Source organism: Ptiloglossa arizonensis, chromosome 2 (assembly GCF_051014685.1).
Source record: "Ptiloglossa arizonensis isolate GNS036 chromosome 2, iyPtiAriz1_principal, whole genome shotgun sequence".
In the NCBI taxonomy this organism is placed as follows: domain Eukaryota; kingdom Metazoa; phylum Arthropoda; class Insecta; order Hymenoptera; family Colletidae; genus Ptiloglossa; species Ptiloglossa arizonensis.
Window position 1 is genome coordinate 32,278,536 of NC_135049.1, and position 18,697 is coordinate 32,297,232.

Here is an 18,697-nt window from a genome sequence, read left to right on the forward strand (position 1 = left end):
GCCGCGTTCCGACCATTTTCGACCGAAAATATTCTACGAGACCGTGTTTCGCGAATTCGTCGAAAAAAATTCCACCGTGGAGACCTCGGTGTTTGAAAAATTCTTCTCGCGAATGGCAACACGTGACGCTCGAAAATTGGGCGTCGCGCCGAGAAACGCAAAGATCGCCGCGGTCTACGAGAAAGTTTCGTCGTCGCGAGTCGTCACGCGCGTTTTGAAAATTTCCGTGACCCGAACCGAGAGAGCGCCTCGACGATCACGCGCGCGCGATTTCTCGCCGAGAGCGATTACGCGCGAGGCTTCGCGTAGAAACGAAACGTAGTCGCGCGACGAGTCGGCTAGAGGGAAACACGTATGCACCGTGTACCGTTTCCAAGTAATTCGAGGAACGACTCACTCTTGTGTTTCGAGCTGCTCTTCCACAAACCCCTGAAGAAGGACATCGTTGCTGCCCAGCGCGACGCGATGCTCAGCAGATCCGAAATGTTTCGAAGGTTCGGTGGGATCTCCCCTCGTGGCGCTCGATCGTGATTTCACGTCTCTGGTGTTCACTCGCGAGACGCGTCGCGGTGATCCTCGATCTCAGTGACATACGCCGCGGTTACGTAGCGAATCGCGCGCGCTACCGTAGCGTCGAATACCGGCGGGCGAGGTTTGTCCCGTGCTCGGCGTGGAAGGCTGCTCTCGAGTCAGCCGCGCATTTCGGTGGGTGTCGAGTTCCTTGCGCGAGCCAACGAGAGACGGCTGGACCGAGAATCCCGAATGCGGAGAGAGAGCTCGCGCGGAAACGTGCTCCCGGGAAGACAGTGCGCCGCGATGTGAGCGCGTCCGCACGGAGTTTATTCCGCTCCCCTGTCGCGTACATGCGCATCCCCATCCCCGTCTAACCGTTCTCGTCCCCGTACCCGTACCCCTCCCTAACCCCCCCCCCGTTCCCCTACCCCTCCCATCCCCGCGACCCGCGGCCCGCGGCCCGCTTCCCGGATTCCGGTTCCGCTTCCGAACCGGATCCCCGCCGAAAGGATAAAGATTATTTTCACGCATTCGCGGTTCGCGTTGCGTTATCGTTCGTCCCAATATTTCGCTCGAACCGTTTTTGTTTCGTTTCTTTTTTTTCTCTCTCTCTTTCTCTCTTTTTTTTTTTTCATTTCTTCCTGCCCCTCCGAAGCACCACCATTCGCGCGCTTCGAAACGTTTCGGCCGATAGTTACGCCCGACCGAACGCCGTATTTCGTAAATCGAATATTAATTTTCCGGCTCCCGATATTTCCAAGCGATCATTGATTTTGCGAAGCGCGATCGACGCTCTCGAATCCATCGAACGTTTTCGTCACGACGCGAGCTAGTCGAGTCCCGCTCGTAAATACGCGAGCGTCGCGAGCCGACCGATACGACGAGGTTCGACGAAACACCGGGACCGAAGGAATCGATGGACGACGCGTGCCCGTTTAACGGCTCGGGAGCTCCTACGCTCTGGCTACCAATTTCGCGGAAGATGCCGTTCCCGAACTTCCGAGAGTCGAACTTTGTCCTCCCGTCTCCGTGGACGATAACGATCCCCGTGAACTTTTAACGCGATTTCAACCGTCTACCGTTGTTCCGCATTTTTGCACCCTCTTTGCGCCCCGAGATCGAAAACGAGCCGAAACGAGCGTATTTAAACTTCGCGAAAGGTACAGCGCCGTGAAACGAATCCCGAGTGGGATTCGCGCGCGACGGAGTAACGAGAGCGATAATTACTCGATCGTTCGAGGAGAGACTCGAAGAGCGTGTCGCGCGAAAAGATCGATCGAACTCGCGCCACTTTTCTTCCACGAGGATTCCTCGCGTTCGTCGAAATTGATTTCGAAAATCGGCGAGACGCGCGCCAGATCGACGAAAAGCGTCCGTCCACTGCTCGTCGCGTCTACTCGCGAAAATGACGAGTCGACGCGAGGGGAGAAAACGAACAATGGACGGACGCGTCGGACCAGTCGCGCCGAGACACTTCGAAATCGATTTCACGGGAAACCGAGACCGTTCTCGATCGATTCGCTCGCGTTTCACGGCACACCCCGTACCGATTGAAACAATCGCGATCCGTGGTCCGATGTAAATCGCGATATCGCGCGGAACCACGCGATACTTCGAAATTATATTTCCATTCGAGTTTCCGGAGGATCGAAGGAGATGCGGAGAGTCCGTCGTGGAAATACGAGCGAAACCGTCGAGCCTGTTCGCGAAGAAATTTACCGCGGCGTCGGTAGGAAACAATAGCGAGGGTAGAGTAAAACGGCTGTGTCGAAAGTATCGAATATCGATGAGGTAAAAATTCGTTCCCCGCGAGGAGAAGAAAGTTCGAAAGAAACGAGGAAACCGGGTGGGGAGAGCCTGTCGCTCGCGAGACGATCGACGAGAGAAACCGTCGCCGTAATGTTTTTCGAGCACCGCTCCGGAGCGAGTTTTTGCACGCGCGGCGAAAATACCACGGGCAACTATCTCCGCCTCGTTCCTACGCCGATTTGTGTATCGCGATCTCGAACGATCCTATCGAAATTCAACGAGGCGGGCGCGATAGGCAAGTTCGCGACGATTACGCGTCGCGAGGAAGGAAGCGTTATCGAATGCTCGGTCGTTCCGGTGAAAGAAAAGTCCTTCTTCGAAACGAAAAAATCGCGTAGCTCTTTGTGTTCGTAAAACGAGTAGCTACTCATTGTTCGCGATACAGAACGAGGACAGAAATCCCGTTTGCGTGTTTCGCGAGCGTGTTTCGAAGCGGCTGAAGATTCCCGGCTAGTAGTCGGCGATTCGTTGGAAAAAGATTTTTAATTCGGGGTCGTGGGTCCCGTGGGTCGGTCCCGCGGAGGCTCGCGAAACGTAGTCCTTTGCCGCGAGAACAATGGAAATGAAAACGAAGCGTACCAAGACGTCCTCCTCTCGGAAGTTCCGTCGTATTCCCGTTCCCGGTGGTCGAGAAGAACGAGAATCGATCCGAAACCGAGACGATGCTCGTACGACTCGCGGGTACGGCTCCCTGCGCGAGGTAAATTCGAGGTTTTCGCGTACACGACCCGGACGGAAACCACCGGGACGACTCGGGGCATATTTCACGCGTCTCCGTCCTCCCGTTTTTCCACATATTTTTCTTTTTTCTCCCTTCGTTTCGCCCGTGTCGCGAGAACCGAGAAATAATAACCGTGAACGAAACACGACCGCGTTGCGTTCCCTTATCCGTTAATCGATACTTCGTCATCGGGTACGAAAGGAAATTACAGGGTGTCCTCGGAAATGATCAACGAGGGAAGCCATCGATTAAATATTCCTCGCGCGGTTGCTAACTCGTCGCCGTTGAACTCCGAACCGAGCCTCGATTCTCGTTTCACCGCGGTTTCGAGCGGTTATTTCGTTCGTTGTCGTCCAATACCCCCCGCCTAGTCACTGGGTGGTCTCTCTCGTTTTTTCGAAAAAAAAAAAAAAAAATCCCAAGCCGAAATCGGTGCTCGTCTACTGGCGGGTTCTCTCCAGCCGCGCTCGATGTTACCCGTTACCGGAACGTTTCGCGAATTTCCATCGAGAGCGATTAAACACCGTTGTGTACAGCGCACACAACGCGTTCGACGTGCAGTTTCGAACTTCTCCGCGAAACTGCGCTCGAAAACAGTAACGCCGCGATGAGTTCGATCGCTGATCCCTCCTCCTCGAAAGGCTCGGAGCAACCTCGCCGCTTATTACTATTACGGTTGCTCCAGTTTCTAATTAAACGGAACGATCCCGCGCGCAGTTTACCGAACCGAGATTCGAATCTGTTAACCGTTCGTTAGCCCGGGACAATTGTTCTAATTTTACCGAAGCTCGATGCTGGTGAGCCGTCGCGATTCGTCGCGAATCGTCGCGAGCCGCTCGTACCAGCGTCCGCGATGAGGTCGATAAATAAATTATTCTCGCGAAATCGGTTCAGCGTCCGCAAGATCGACGCAATCGATGTCACCGTGACCCGCTGACCGACGGATCGTAACGGTACAAACGAGTCCCGATCGTTTCTTTGCTCGAAACTCGAGCGAGATTTCGCGAGACGAACGGAATCACCGGGAACCTCCTCTTCCACCGTGAGATCCCCGACGCGAATCGATTTTGAAATCGGTCGCGAAACAAAAGTAGGTCGACGCGATCGAAACGTCGAAAAAACAGCTACAGAGAAAGAGAGAGAGAGATAGAGAGTCTCGAAGAAATTTCCAGGTACGAGAAACTGGATACACGGTACGCAAAAACCAAAGACTCTGCACGCATTTACGGTCGAAAAGTCGCCGTGACGCTTACGGTAGACGTCGGCGCAAATTGGACACGGTTCGCGCGGGAACGAGGCGAGACGGTCCGGTCCGATTTAATTTTCCTCGAGCGGCTCCAACGTCCGACGCAGCGATCGAATCCACAGGTGACGCGACAGGCGTCAAAGCGATCTCGAGTACGAAATTCCACGGAATCGCACCACCGAATGCTCCGAGACGTTCCCGCGTCTCCTCTACGCGCCAATCGCGCCTTCCATTCGGAAATCGTGGCAACGTTCCGCCTCGATTCGGTAACGTTTCGATTCTATGTTTTTTCCACGAGAGTCGTTCGACGCGCTCGGGTCGCGAACCCTAGATCGAATGGACGCGCATTTGCCAACGTTTAGAAACATCTCGAAACGGTCAATTTACCCTCCGAGACGCCGAACCCGACCGATCGTAAATCCTCGCCCTTTTTCCACCCTTCTCGCGACCCTTCGCTCCTTTCACGACCCACTCTCGATCCTGACCCGACCGCGCCCAATATTTTCCTACTTTTTCCCCGGTCCTCCCTCGATTGGAATCGAACTCGTTTCGTAAGACGAGAAAGACACCGGAAATTTGGTTAACTCGCGCATCGAACGGACTCGTATACTGACATTTCGGAACTCGCGGTCAAACGCGATTGATAAAATGAAGAAAATACAGTAACGATGATAATTCGTAGCGTTGGATTCGTCGCGTTGGCGATCGAGCGCAATTCATCGTCGACTCGTTACATTTGCTCGTCCAATCGGCGTGTCGGGTCCGTTTAACCCCAGTTCCTCGCGTCTTTTTCGAAGACTTTGAACGAACGCTCCGAGATCGATCGTGTTGTAAAATTCAGATTACAATACGTAGTTTCTTATAATATTCAAGGATCTCGCGTATCCAGTAGAATAGTTTTTGTACACATGAGAATACAAAGTTCGAAGAAACAAGTATACGGTAATATGCCTTGTGGTGTGGTCTTCGTGACTCTCGACTTGGAACTGACCAGAAAGAAACACCAAAAGGAAAACGACCAAACCGTTGTCGACCCTTCCGCGCCAATATGGAGACAGTCCCTAAAACCGACATCGACATCTGGCACTCTTAGAATCATCTATGGGTTCGTTCCAAAAAATCGTAGTCGTCTCGATCCGTGTATCGTCGCTATTAAAAAAGATCCACGAGCTCGCGAAATTCTCGAAACGATTGAGCGAGTAACGCGTATTCGCTCTAAGGTTTCGAGCACCGCGCGAGGAAAATTGGGAAATTGGCTGTCCGCGAGACGGATGGAAACTTCCTTTCGGTCTCAGGACGCGTTGTTCCGTAAGGAAAGGTAATTCCCGGCGCGAATCAGTTTGCGTCCTGGGCAGCGTCGATGCATCGTCGTCTTCGCGTTGAATATTTACGCGGTTACGGACGAAGAGTTCCGATCCCTCTCCGATATCTATTCGGTCGTTGCAAACATTCGTCCGGCCGGCGGTAAAAATTTTCCCACCTGCGTCTTACCGTCGGTTACATATTTATAAGCTGCTTTGCATCTCGGCGCGTTCGTGTCTCGTTTGCGGAACAAGACGTCTCGAATCGCGAGACGATGAACAGGAGGAGGAGGAGGAGGAGGAGGATGAGGAGAAGGCATAGGAAGCGGGTTTATCAGAGTTTGAAAAGCGTTTCCTCCGCAGTAGGAAATCTCGGGGTTTTTGTGTCTCCCCGGGCCGTTGGTGCTCCGTTAAAAGCATTTCCCGTTCGGTTCGGCAAATATCGCGTTGGCCCGGTTGGCCTGATTTCGTTTCCATCGCTAATCGGGTACGGACGTCGGAGAAACGCTTTTCCGTGGGTGAAACGAAATTACCAGTACTCCCGGCGGGCGGAGCAGTCGTTCCCTGTTCTACAGGTGATACGATATACGTACGTGTAATCTCGTTAGCGCGTCGATCGGGAGTTTCCGTAGGACCGGCGGCGGCGTCGGTCCCGACGCTTTTCAGCCGAGAGATTCGATCTCGCGGCTCGAACTTGCCCGAGTACGGTATAATAACCTTTACGCGTGTTCGAAGCGCGGCTCGCTCCCTGCCGTCACGGACATTCGCCGCGTCTTCGAGGAGATCGAAACGAACCGTTGAACCCGCCCGAAACACGGAGAGGACTCCTTTTCGAGAGGTAAGCCCCCGGCTTGGGATTCGCGTCGGTACGAAAATTGCGAATTTCGGTTTATTAACCCTTTGCGGCGCAGCGCGGCGTCGAGCGTGACTCGTCGCGTTTCGTTTCACCGGCTCCGTGTACGGAGTTGTACGCGGATCTCGAAACGCTACGTGTTTCGAAAATCCCGAGTATATAGTATTTCCTTGCGACGTTTCGACGATATCGAGAAGCAATAAGGTACGAAAGTATCAAAACATGGAGGAGCTTCGCGATCGTCCGCCCGTAACGAGGGTTGATATTTTTCGAAGCACTCCGTGTCCAGGAAGGTCCCGCGCGTCCTGGAGATATCGAGGAGCGATTATAAAATATTAAAATCTCGAGGAGGCTCGTAATCGGGCGGCTGGGAGGAAGGAAGGGGGGTTAATATTTTCCGAGCCGCTGGTAATTCCGTCGCAGACTCCGATTCTCCTTCGGGTCGGTACAGCGCGCGGCGAGACGCGGCGAGACGCGGCGAGGCGAGTCGAGGCGGGGCGAGGCGAGTCGAAGCGAGTCGAGGGGAAGCGAAGAGAGGCGAGACGAGGCGCGGGGTCGCGGACGAAACCGAATCGTTATTCGACGGGTGTACTACCGAATTTCTCGAGAACGAAGATGCGTAGAAACGGTCCCGCGGAGGAACGTATGCAGGAGCGGTCGTGCATCGGTATCGGAGTTGTCGTTTGGTACGAAAGCGCGCAAGAGTCGCGTAATCGAAGAACCGGCGTGCGTCTCTCCCTCGATACCGTCCTTTTTTCTCTCCCTCGCGGTGCTCTTTCTTTTCCACCGGTGTGTCGGTTCTTCCCCCGTCGATGCCCGATCATTTTTCTCCTTTTTCGCCGACTGTCCGAGCGAGCGTTCTCCACCTTTCTCCCATTCTTCTCTTTCGACTCCCCTTTTCTCTTCGTCTTCGTTACCTGACCTACCTCCCCCCTTGCCCCGCGACCACGATCCGGTTGTCCGCTCCTTTTGCTCCCTTTCGGTTGTTTCGGTTATCCTCTCGATCCGAGCCGCACGAACCTCCTCTCCGGTCCGCGGGAGAACCGGAGGCCCCCGGAACGACTCTTTGTCGCCGTACTCGAACACGAATCTCCCGACGATCGTTTTCTTACGACGATAAGTCCAGGGAATCGAGCCGAACGTGGGTGACTCTCTCTCGAACGCGCGCAACCGCTCGCTCGGAATTCCCTCGAAATACACTCGAATCGTTCCTCCTCTCCGCAAAGGTAATTGCAGCAATCTCGATCGAAAACGAGACGACGCTCGACGTTCGTGATCCGAGAACGGTGGTAACACCTGCGAGTACTTGCCACGGGGTAGACGACAGCTGCTAGCGAGATCCGTGGCTCTCGTCGAAATTAAAACCCGGAGACGCCCTCTCGTCGCGAGTTCTTTTTCGCGTTCGAACGACGCACTCTTCTCGCTCCGTTCCCGCGATCGACGAAGATCGGGGTCCAGGGTGTCTCGTTCTCGACGCCTCGAACCCGAGAAAACGTTATTCTCGTGGTTCAAGGGGTTCGTAGGCGTCGAAATCTCGGTAGCCCACGATCATGGAACTCGCGCTCCTTCGGCGAGCAAAAATCGCAAAAGTCGCGCGGCGGTCTCGCAAGAATTGCGAAACGGACTCGTCCCGCGACGAGGACTTTCCATGGATTTCGTAATCGGTGGAACGGTCCGGCGGTGACGACGATGGACGAGGAAGGAAAAGAAAGAAATCGATTCGACGACGAAACGGGGAAAAAAAGGGAAGAGAGAAAAAACGAGGTGCGCGCGCCCGCGCCCGCGTCCGTGTCCGCGCGACCGTTACGCGGCTGCAGGTGGATACACAACCGAGAATCCGGCTCCTGGCTGATGCAAGTTCGACGCGGTCTCTCGCGATGGAAAGGCGCGCGAAAGAATTCAGGGTTGAAAGTGTGTAAGTATAACGAGTCGTCGTGTCTTGTCTGGAAGGCCGATTACAGCGCGGCTCTGGCCGAAGACGAAAGGAAGGGGAAAGAGGGAGAGAGCGGCCACGGAGGAGGGAGTAATTGGGCTGAACGCGAGTACGACCTCGGCTGATGCAAGAATCGAGTCTCCGGCTGGTGGCGTTTCCTTCTCGGAAATACGTCTCGGAAGCGAGCGAAGAAAATTATTGTTATCGTTCGAGCGCACACGCGCGCCGCTCGACTTTCGACCGCGACGACCCTTCCTCTCCAATTGATCGACTAACCCCTTTCCCCGCTACCCCTGTCTCGGTACTCGTGGCTAATTAACTCCGACGCGCGGCCACGCGTCGAGACGTCGTAGTCTCGACGCGAACGCATCGAAAGATACGCGCCTCGTGTTTCGTCATTGGACGTACGATCGGCTCAGGCGATTCGACGTAGTACCGTCGAGTCTTGCCGCGCGATCTTAAAACTCCGAACGCGTTCGTATCGTATCTCGCGATAACGCCGCGTTCGATTCAATCGCCCGTATAAACGATACGGTGCCGCGACCGGTGCCGGGGAATGCTAATCTTATCCGATGCTTCGTTAATATTGCCCAACGTTGCTCGAAACTTCGCCGATATCGTAACTTTGTCCGGCCGACGTATCATCGATCGTATTCGAGACCCGACCAGACGCAAAGAAACAACGAGCCCTGCTTCGACGACAACGTTCTCGTCGTTCTCGCGACGAATCGAACGAACAAGAGATTACATTTTATCGCGGCCACCTGCGCGACGGGACGTTTCTTGCGAACACTGCGATATCGATTCCTCGAACGATCCTCGGCGAGTACAGGCGGTCGAAATTGAAAAAATTCTCCCGGCGATACAGCGCGAATGAAATTTCCTCGAAACTACCGGGGTAACTCTAATCTCCCCCAACTCGAATACGACGTTGTTAAAACTCCGGCGAGTCTACCTGGCTCGCGAGACGGCTCGAAAAACGGAGCTTTCTTCGCGAGACGATCGCGAGTTTTTCGTTACGTGGAACGACGCGAGGATTCGATGATATTCGAACTCGAAGGGTCGCGAAGCGGGTCGTCGATGGTACCGCTAACTCGAGACTATCGCTACCGATCGCTTTTCCATCGTGAAACGAAAAGAATCGCGACGAGGGTGAAAAGTTACGTCTCGCGAGTCGCGACGAATCGACCGAGTGGATCTCCAGCGTTCGAATCGCAATCTAGAACGAACGTTCAGTTCGAACGTAGGGAAATCCCTGAACGGGATCCGTTTCTAGATTTCGAGCTCAGTCACTAGAATCGACCCAGTCGACCTGGAACCGAGGACCAAAACTCGAGTTCGAATACAAGGCGAAAAATGAACCAAAGTTTGTACCTCGGCACTTACCTTCGAGAAGGTCGCTCGTCGCACCGGTTGCGAATATCCTGGCGTGCGACGAGCGAGGAACACGACGAACGTACGAGCGTATTCGTTGCGAGTAATCGAACGTCGAAGTCGACTTCGAAGGGTCTCGTTTCCCCCGTAATCGGCGCAGACGTGCTCGCCGTTTCTCTTCGTCGAAAACGCGAACGGACGGACGTACGCGCGACCGATGGAAGACGGAGACCCTCTCGAGTCGCGTTTCCTTCTTTGTTTCGCGAACGGGATATCTCGCGATCGCGAGGAGCCACCGAAGGGTCGTAAATCTCGCGGAAGACCGAGAACGCTTTCTTCCGCGCGGAGAAAACGCGGACCTTGGACAGAGAATCGAAAGAGAGGGGAAGAACCGCGCGCGAAAATCGCGTAATTTCTCAGGGGAGCATCGACGAGGTCGGGCAGGGTTGTTCTCTCGATTCGTGGCCACGCCTCGATCGTTTCCTTCGAAATTTGTTTATTCGTGGCCCCCGGCGACGAAGCGTCCAACGACCGACCGTTCTCCGTTCCCTGGACCCGAGTCGTTGAGCCCTCGTCGAACGATCGTCGAGACGGTTCTCTTTTCGACGCGTAGCTCGACAAAAGTCGTACTTACTCGCCGGGCTGAAAATTTACGATGCTCGAATTCGGTCCGATTTACCTACTCGCCCGAGTCGTCCTCTCCTCGCCGTTCGTATCGGCGGGTGGCTACAAAAATTACGACAGAGCGCAACAGTGCAACGTTTAGAAACTACCGCAAGAACGCATCGTATCGGCCCGAACACCGAGGTTCCACGAGTTTCTTAAACGGTCCCCGACCAGAGCCGGTAATCCGCAACATCGGGACGCAGATATCGAGCGCTGTGTACCCAGCTGTGTTCGCTCGTAGTTGAAATTTGTAATCGAACCGCTGATAACGACGCGCCACGGACCGTAATTATTGTACGCCGCGTAAACCGTGCACGTTGTCCGAAGCAATAAATAAATAACGAATACGGGTCCTTTGAACGGCGCTACTTCGACGAGGCTTCCCCTCCCTCGCGTTACTCGCGATTCCAACGCGGTGCTCGATGAAATTTGCATAATTGACGTTCCTCGCATTTGCCACCGCGGGATACCGGGACGAACCGTAGACCGTTTCCCGTATTTATTTTCCGAGCGTATTTCGATTTACGTCGCGCGGACCTCGTGGCGCCAAGCGCGGACGGATCCCCGCATCGACGAATCGACTTTAATCCGAGCGCAATATCCGTCGCAGTTGTCGCGGACGATAAAACGTGAGTGTCTTTCGTCGCGTTTCGTCCGCGGGATGTTCCCGGAACGCGTAACGGGACGATGGAATATTCTATCCGTTGAAAGACGTTGAGCGAGCGAGAAACGATAACTCGAACGGTCGTGGGTCGAGTGGAACGATCGCGGGGACGGTGTTGTTGTTCCGGGAACGGCCTGTACCTCTCGAAGCTCGTGGAAACGCGTCGCGCGGGAGAAACAACCGTAAACTCGCGCGCGGAGGAGCTGGTACCCTTAAAATTCGGACCACGAAAAGGTGGCCGGAGAGTTCGTTCGTTTCCACGTTCGTGGCTCGGGAACGAGGTCGAGCTTCCGGCGTTTTCTTCGTCTCGGACCGGTCTCGATCGTCGATCACGATTGTTCGCACCCTTCGCGTCGATTTTAGCCGGCGAGAAGCTTCGCGAGAGGATCACCGACGACGATCCACGGACACGAGAGAACCACCTAATTTTCCACGGAGCTCCGAGAAACCCGCGGTCGACTATCTCGAAAGAGAGAGAAAGAGACGGGACAAACGGGAGACAGATGCACCGGATTCGTCGAAGAATAATTCCATGGAAGCTGGCTAGGATCTCGGATGAAAACGTAGCGGAGGCACGCCACGATTTGTAACAACGTCCGACGTCCGCTTCTTGCGTCCGCGGAGACGTATCGGGATCGTTTCGTCACCGCGAAATCTTATTTATCCCGAGCAGAACGCGACAGACTTTCCAGACTATTGTTTCGACGAAAGACCAACATCCCGCCAACTTTAATTTCGACGGAAGCGGGTAACTTGTCCACGGTATCTCGAAACGAAAAATTCCTACGGACTTCTCGTCGCGTTAATCCTGTCCCCGGTATATCTTACCTCCACCTCGCCGCTGCAACGCGAATTGCGGAAGACGCTCTACGCGAATATTGCATCGCGCGAGAAATTTTTCTCAAACTTATATTTCCCGAGGTTGCTGGGTCATCGGCATACGTTTCTTTTTTTTTTTTTTTTTTACGCAACTCGTATTTTTATCAACGCGGCGCAACGGACGAGGTCAAGACCGATTCAACGATAACGAAACCTTTGCGCGACCTGGAGCGCGAAAAATGTAATTAATCGAATAACCACGATAAAGGAATTGACGCGTTCGAGTACGGTAATCGGCAAATCTTGGAAACGAAGTCGATGAGCATTCGTCGAAACAAAAGAACGTTTTCCCCCGAGAATCGTCCCATCGTCGAAACCGAGCGAGACCATCGAAAAGGTCGCGATGGGCGGGACACTTCGCACGAGAGGTTCGCGAACTTACAAATTAACTCGGCTGCTCTAAAATTGAAGCAAGAATACAGGATGGACGTTAAAATGCCGTTAATTGCGAGGGGGGAAGTCAAAGGAAGAGTGTTATGGGAAACGGGGTGGGAATAAAGCGGCGAGGAGCGCTTTTGAAGGAAGAAAGTGGTCGGAGTTGGAAGAGTGGAACGCGCGAGAAAACCTAGCGCGGAATTTGGAAGCGAGGCAACTGGGTGTAGAAAAATTTAAACAAAATCTTGCGCTCGGAATATTCGCGGTGCGCGAAAATCGGTTGGAAGTAAACCTTGCGGAGGATCCATCTTGGATGCAAATTCATCCAGCCAGAACTTCGAGCAGAGATATCGGACTGGGAATATACTCGAGCCGTAAAGCGAAGAACTCGTTGGAAAATTTCATCGAGAATATTTATTCGCGATCGCAGCGATTACCTCCGTGTTCCACTGTTTAACCGTTGAACGCGTATATTTATATTTAGTTTACGCAGATGTTATTGCGTACCAGCGTTTCTCGCATCCACGATTTCCGTCGATTTCGAATCGTTTCCAAACCGATACCCACTCGTCGCAGCTGGCGAGATAATTACTCTTTATTTTATTCGCGACTTTCGAGAAGAACCACGCGGTTCGAGGGACACGCGGCGATGTCTCGAAAGGGTTCAGCGTTATCGTAGATCGCGAAGTTAATAGGGAAACGTCCGTAGGAACGAGCGTGAAAAGCACGCGACGCGTACGGTCTCCGTTAAAATATTGCCGAGAACGTGTTCCGGCACTCTGGCTCTCTCTCCACTCGTTGAACGGAGTTAAGAGGGAACGTATGCGCGTCGGAACTCTCGAAAGAACAGAGACAACCGTAACGTCTGAAAATTAAGCGCGTTCGAGTCGAGGACGAAGGACGTAACCGTGTCGTTCCGCGCTCGAGCGGTTCAGCGAGCCAGAAACTTCACGCGCGTCCCGTAAAATTAGGCGCTCGGCTAGCGTTCCAATCCCTCCTCGAACAACGAACGAACAAGATATCGACGAAGGGCAAACCTATCGATAAAGAGTTTCGTTCGCAAAGAGATTCCCCGAATTTGTAAATCGATGGCAAAAGCTGATCCCCGATCGAGAAGCTCGATCGCGTCGCGCATGGTTCGACGATTCCGGAGGAACTTTGCACAGATTTCGTGGTTGTTCTCTGGTCGTACGACGAACGCGTTTACGGATCGTGGACGAACCGTCGGTTCCGATGGAACGAGTTATCTACGCGCGAGTAGGGGAAAACTTTTACTCTCCGTTCGTTGAGCGGGTTCGATAGTCGAGAATCTCGGTCGGTGACAGTTCAGTGACGATAAACGATAAACGATAAATCCGTGATCGTCTCGGAGGATTGGTCGCCGAGCGGTACCTCGACGAAGCGCGGAACGATTCTCGCGAGCGATTCTCCCTCGACGCGCGTCTTGCCCCGAAACGGAGGATCGGGGTAGGAAATTGGACGAGGAGCGAGTTAGCGGGTAGAAATTACGCGAGAGAGGAGCGTCGATCGAAGGCGCGCTCGATTTACTTCCCGGTCCTTTCGTTCGAATTCTATTCGAGCCTTTTCCCCTGTTTCGGGGGAACGCCGAGAGGAATTGGCATAGCCACGCGCCGATCCAATTTCTTTCTCTTCGAAAGCCGGAGCCAACGGCGTTCGTTCGTGCATTTTCAACTCGACACCGCGAACGTGTCGGCGTTAAATTAAATTCGCTTTCCCGACGCGGAAACCGTCCTGCGATATCCCGTTCGCCCCGCACCGCGACGCCGCGACGCCGCGTCGTCCGTCTCTCCGTCTCTCTCGGTCCCCTTCGATCCCCGCGGCGACGTCCTCGATTTTCCTCCACCGATATTCCGTTCGCGGCGTTATCCGAGAACGACGCGGCATCGTAAAAGCGTACGTACCCTCGACAACGGAGACGCGTCCGATTTAACGACGAGACCGCTCGATACGGTTCGAAGGTCCGAAACGTTGCGAGCGGAGACAAAGAACGCGCACGCGAGTCTCTTTCGCGTTCGTTCGACGCAGCAAAGGTCGTCTCCTCTTATCGTCGCGATTGTACGAGATCGTCGTCGAATCGTTGCCACGTCGAACCGGAGCGTTCCTCGGTTTCACAGCGCGATTGGTAAAATTCTCGCGGGAGAGGGAACCCGTAACTTTCCCTACTACGTTGTTTCGGTACTCCGTGGACGAGCCTTCGTTGGAGCGATAAACCGGGCGGCCGAATTGCGAGCGACGCGCAAGTGGTCTTCGAGCAAGAGTACTCGAGTGTCTCTATTTTTCGAACAATGTTCCCGACTGTTGGAAACCAGCGGTGTCGAGGTCCTCGACCGTCGCTAGCCGTCCTTGGCCGCGACCGGCTTTCGCTCCACGCGTTTTCGCGGGACGATTCGGCCGCGACGTCGCGTACTCTTCGGCGAGCGATTCGCCATAAGAAACGATCGAATCGCGAGCTACGACGCGTCGATGGTCATCGTCTCGCGAAATTTCGCGGGAAATCGGGCACCGAATCGAAGAACAAGGTGGCGCGCGTCGAGTGGCCACTTGACGACGATCGGTTGAAAATCGCGGGAAGAAACTGGTTCTGAAACGCGACTCTTTGTATTCTGAACTTGACACCGCGCCACGATCGGAAAACCGTCGTCGGTGGTCCAGTCGAGGCTCGGTATTGCGCGTTCGATCCGCTCCGGAGCTCGAAACCGAGCAAAGATCAGTCCGATCGCGGTCGGCCGACGCGCACGGATCATCGAAATAAATTGCGTAACGCCGTGACACCGATACAAAGTGCACGATCTCGCGACGCTTCGAACTCTCGAAATAAACCATTATCGGCCCCGGAGAAGAACGATCGTAGACGTAAATATAGAAAACGATAGGACGCTACCGTTTCGCCTCTCGTCTTGGGAAATCGTTTCGCGCATTTGCGCTTTGTAACGCTATTGTCGAGGAAAATGTTTCAAGTTTGCCGCGTCGCGACGTACCGCGCGGGATTCGTCTCCTTCTCGGTGGTTAAGAATTAACGGGGTTCGACGATCGACTGCGTTGATTCGTGGTGTACACGGCGTTCCGTTCGAAAGAAATCTTCTCGTAAAGAGTCTCGGTCGAGCGTAATCCCTCGTCGGTCCAACGAGCAAGAGCTCTCGCGTTCGAGTCGAAGAAAAATACTCGGATAAATTCCACCGCCAGGAACGTTCGTTCCGGAAAAAAATATGGAGAGAGTCGTATAATTCGGCCGAGGGGGAAAAAAACTTCTCGAGAGGGTTATATAAATTTTCGAGTATCCGAAGCGTAGCTCGGCCGGGCCGCTTTATCTCGGCCGGGGTGCCACGCCTCCGGAACGAAGGATAAAGGGCCAACGATACTCGAGGCGTTCGGTCTTTCGTTGGCTTTTCCACGGACGCGCAACGAGAATCCTCGAAAACGATCGTGGAAATCGTCGCTCCGATCGCTCGGCTCCGGACCGGGTTCGCTCTCCTCCAACGACATTCTCGGGCAGGAAACTCGACGATCGATCGAGCCTTCGGTGGTCTTCGATCGTCCATTGTTTCGAACAATTTGGTACGTTCGCGTCTTTATCGCGCGATTTATGGAACGAACGATCGCGACGACAGAGTATCGAGATTCGACGAACGATCGAAGAAACGAAAAACGGTGCAACGAGGCGAGGTGCGGCTAGACGGTATCCAAATCGGAACGATCGTTTCCAACCGAATCTGAGATCGGTGCGAGCCGCGGTACCGGAAACGTGAACGATTCGCGACGAGTGTGCATCGAGAAACGAATCTCCGTTGCAAAAAGAGCGCGCAGGAATGCGGCGCGACATTTCGGAGGAAGAGTCGGGGAGATGGTTGACAAACGATGCATCGACGCGCGCTGTTCGTTTCCAATTATCGTCGACGGGACCGGAATGCAATCGAGGCGAAGAAAGTGGAAAGGTTGCGACCCGAACGCGTGGCCCGCGTCCCTGTAAATGCAAAATTCTCGAGTTCGCGTACATCGAAGTGCGTTCCGTTACGATGAACGAAGCACGAACGCGTCGGTTGTTCGTACCGCGCCGAAAGAGGAAAGCGATAATGTTGCGTCACGTGGTGGCGCGCGAACCACCTTTGAAAATTGCACGCCGAGGGAATTGGCGCTCGCGCGCGGAAAGCTCTTGGCGCCAAATAATCGACGTAGAAAACGGCGCGCGGCTATCGCGAGTGAAAGGGAGTCGGACACCGCACCGAGCTGGATAAAGGTATAATTAAAGAAGGCGAATTACGCCCGTTGGGAAAAATGCAACGTATTCCTGGGAAACGATCGAGCCCGGCTACCGCAGAAACGGACCGATCCAAAGCGCTGCACGTCGCTTTACGTAATTTAACGCCGTTCGGTGAGCGTTCCCCCTAACGAGCGGCGTCGCGCGTGCACGCGTTGCATCGTACGCGAGACGAACGATAAGAGTTTAATCGACGCGGTCGTACCGGTCATTCCACTGGCCGAAGAAACGAGAGTTGGTACGTCGACGATGCTCGAGCAACGAAATTCGAGAAGGACGAAAGCAACGATACGCGGCCGCGAAGTTTCGATTCCCCGCGCGACCGTTCGCGGCTGGAGCAGCTCTCTCGAGGTCAACGTAACCCGCGCGGGAGTTTCTATCTCGTAAACCGAGCGATCGGTTTCATTATTATTAGATCGCTCGATACCGTCGGGGCCGGCCGGCCGGCCGGGGAACCGACGGTAACGCGTATTTATTTATAAAGAAGCTGGAAGAAACGCGCGCCGGGGGTAACTCGATGGGAAGTTTCGCGGGAAAAGGAGGAAAATCGTATCGCCTCGGTGCCGTTTCGCAGGGTACTTAGGACCCTCGGACCGGTGAGCGCCGATTCGTTCCCGAGGAAACGGAACGTCGCGACTAGTTCGAAACTACGTTAAGAAGGTGGCTCGAATCGAACCGAGAGCTCGAGAGCTCGAGAGCAACTTCTTCCCCGAGGGACTTTGCTCCGCCGCGTTGGAATTCCATTACGCGAAACTCGGACGAGAACGACGTGCTATCTTACGAAAATGTAATTACCCCCGAAACGAGTTCGAACTTCGAGACAAGCCCGCGAAATCTTTTCACGCGTACCCCGCGGCCGTACTCCGCGAGCTTTTCGAGCCTCGACGAGCACGATCGGCTACGACACGGCGACTTTTCCTTTCTACCTTTTTTCTTTTCTCTCTTCCTCGAGCGGGAACCGTTTCGCAGCTTCGCTCGTAAACGATGGACGACGACGCGCGCTTACGACCACCGTAAAGGACTACCGATGAATACAATTCGAAGCTCGATTCCTCGCGGAAGTTAGCTCGCGCGCCGAGACGAGATTATCTCGCGAACGACGAAGAAGAAGAAAAGAAAGAAAATGGGATATAACCGAGAAAGGACTCACTTTTGTGCCTGGAGAATCTTCTCAGTTTCTTGAAGAACGGCATGTCCGTGGGTGTTCCGCGCTCGGCTCCGATCGATCGGTCGGCGTCGCGTATGCGGTGTCCGTGTAAAAAAACTCGTCGTGATCGCAAACTCGGCGACGAAGACTCGCTCGAAGGGAAGAGAGGAAAACCGTCCTCGTGCGTCAACGAACGAGCTCGAAATGCCGCCTGCTGGTTTACATCGGGACACGAGCAGCCGTCTGCGAGCTCCGTCTGCCTCTTACTCGATCCGGCTTTACTACTTCTCTCTTCGCCGGACTCGTACACGTTTCCACTTATCCCCACCGTATCGGCCGCTGGGAGAGAAACCGAGCACAGGACTCCTCGCGTTCCCGCGTGCTCGACACTCTCGATCCGATCGTCGCGACGAACCGCGACCTCGATTCGGTGCGCTCTTCATCCCTGTAATTTTACACGCTCGTTCCCCTACCCGCGTTCCCTCCCTCGACAACCGAGTCTCGGTCGAGCACCGAATATTTCATCGGTCGACGCGCGAAACACCCTCCCCGGACCAAAAGATACGCGCATCGTACGATCCAGGGGAGGAACGACCGGTACCGGCTCCAAAATCGAAATTGAGAGTCGTCGCGCGTCGACGAAGGTTATCGCGGGACGATCGACGGAGGAAGAAATTACAGACCGAATCTTGGCCTCCGTTAAGGAGTATCCACTTCCGATACGGTCGTCCAATCGAAGCTGAGAACTCGCTAAGCAAACCCTCGTTACGACGAGGACCGTTCGTCTCTCTCGAAAAACGTTTCACGTTCTCGGGAAGGATTCGAAATTGGATCCCGCGCAGCGGACCAGGAAGTCGACGAACCCCGTTTTTCGAATACCGCAACTTTTACTTTTCGCCGGGTACGATCGTTTTTCGCTCGAGCCTTTTGATTCGCGACG

General features: G+C 54.3%; 1 protein-coding gene across 2 annotated transcripts in view; it reads right to left on the reverse strand.

Annotated features, from left to right (window-relative positions):
* The window catches only part of LOC143143602 (uncharacterized), a 47,481-nt gene extending 29,369 nt beyond the window's left edge, over positions 1 to 18,112 (reverse strand). The window contains exon 1 of one of the 2 annotated variants that reach the window (XM_076305019.1): positions 17,761 to 18,112. In XM_076305019.1, coding sequence (XP_076161134.1) covers positions 17,761 to 17,803 — 43 coding nt within the window. In that variant the 5' untranslated portion in view covers positions 17,804 to 18,112. Of the gene's footprint in view, positions 1 to 397; positions 803 to 17,760 lie in introns of those variants that run through there. The other variant, XM_076305018.1, reaches the window with a different exon arrangement.
* Positions 18,113 to 18,697: the final 585 nt, after the last annotated feature.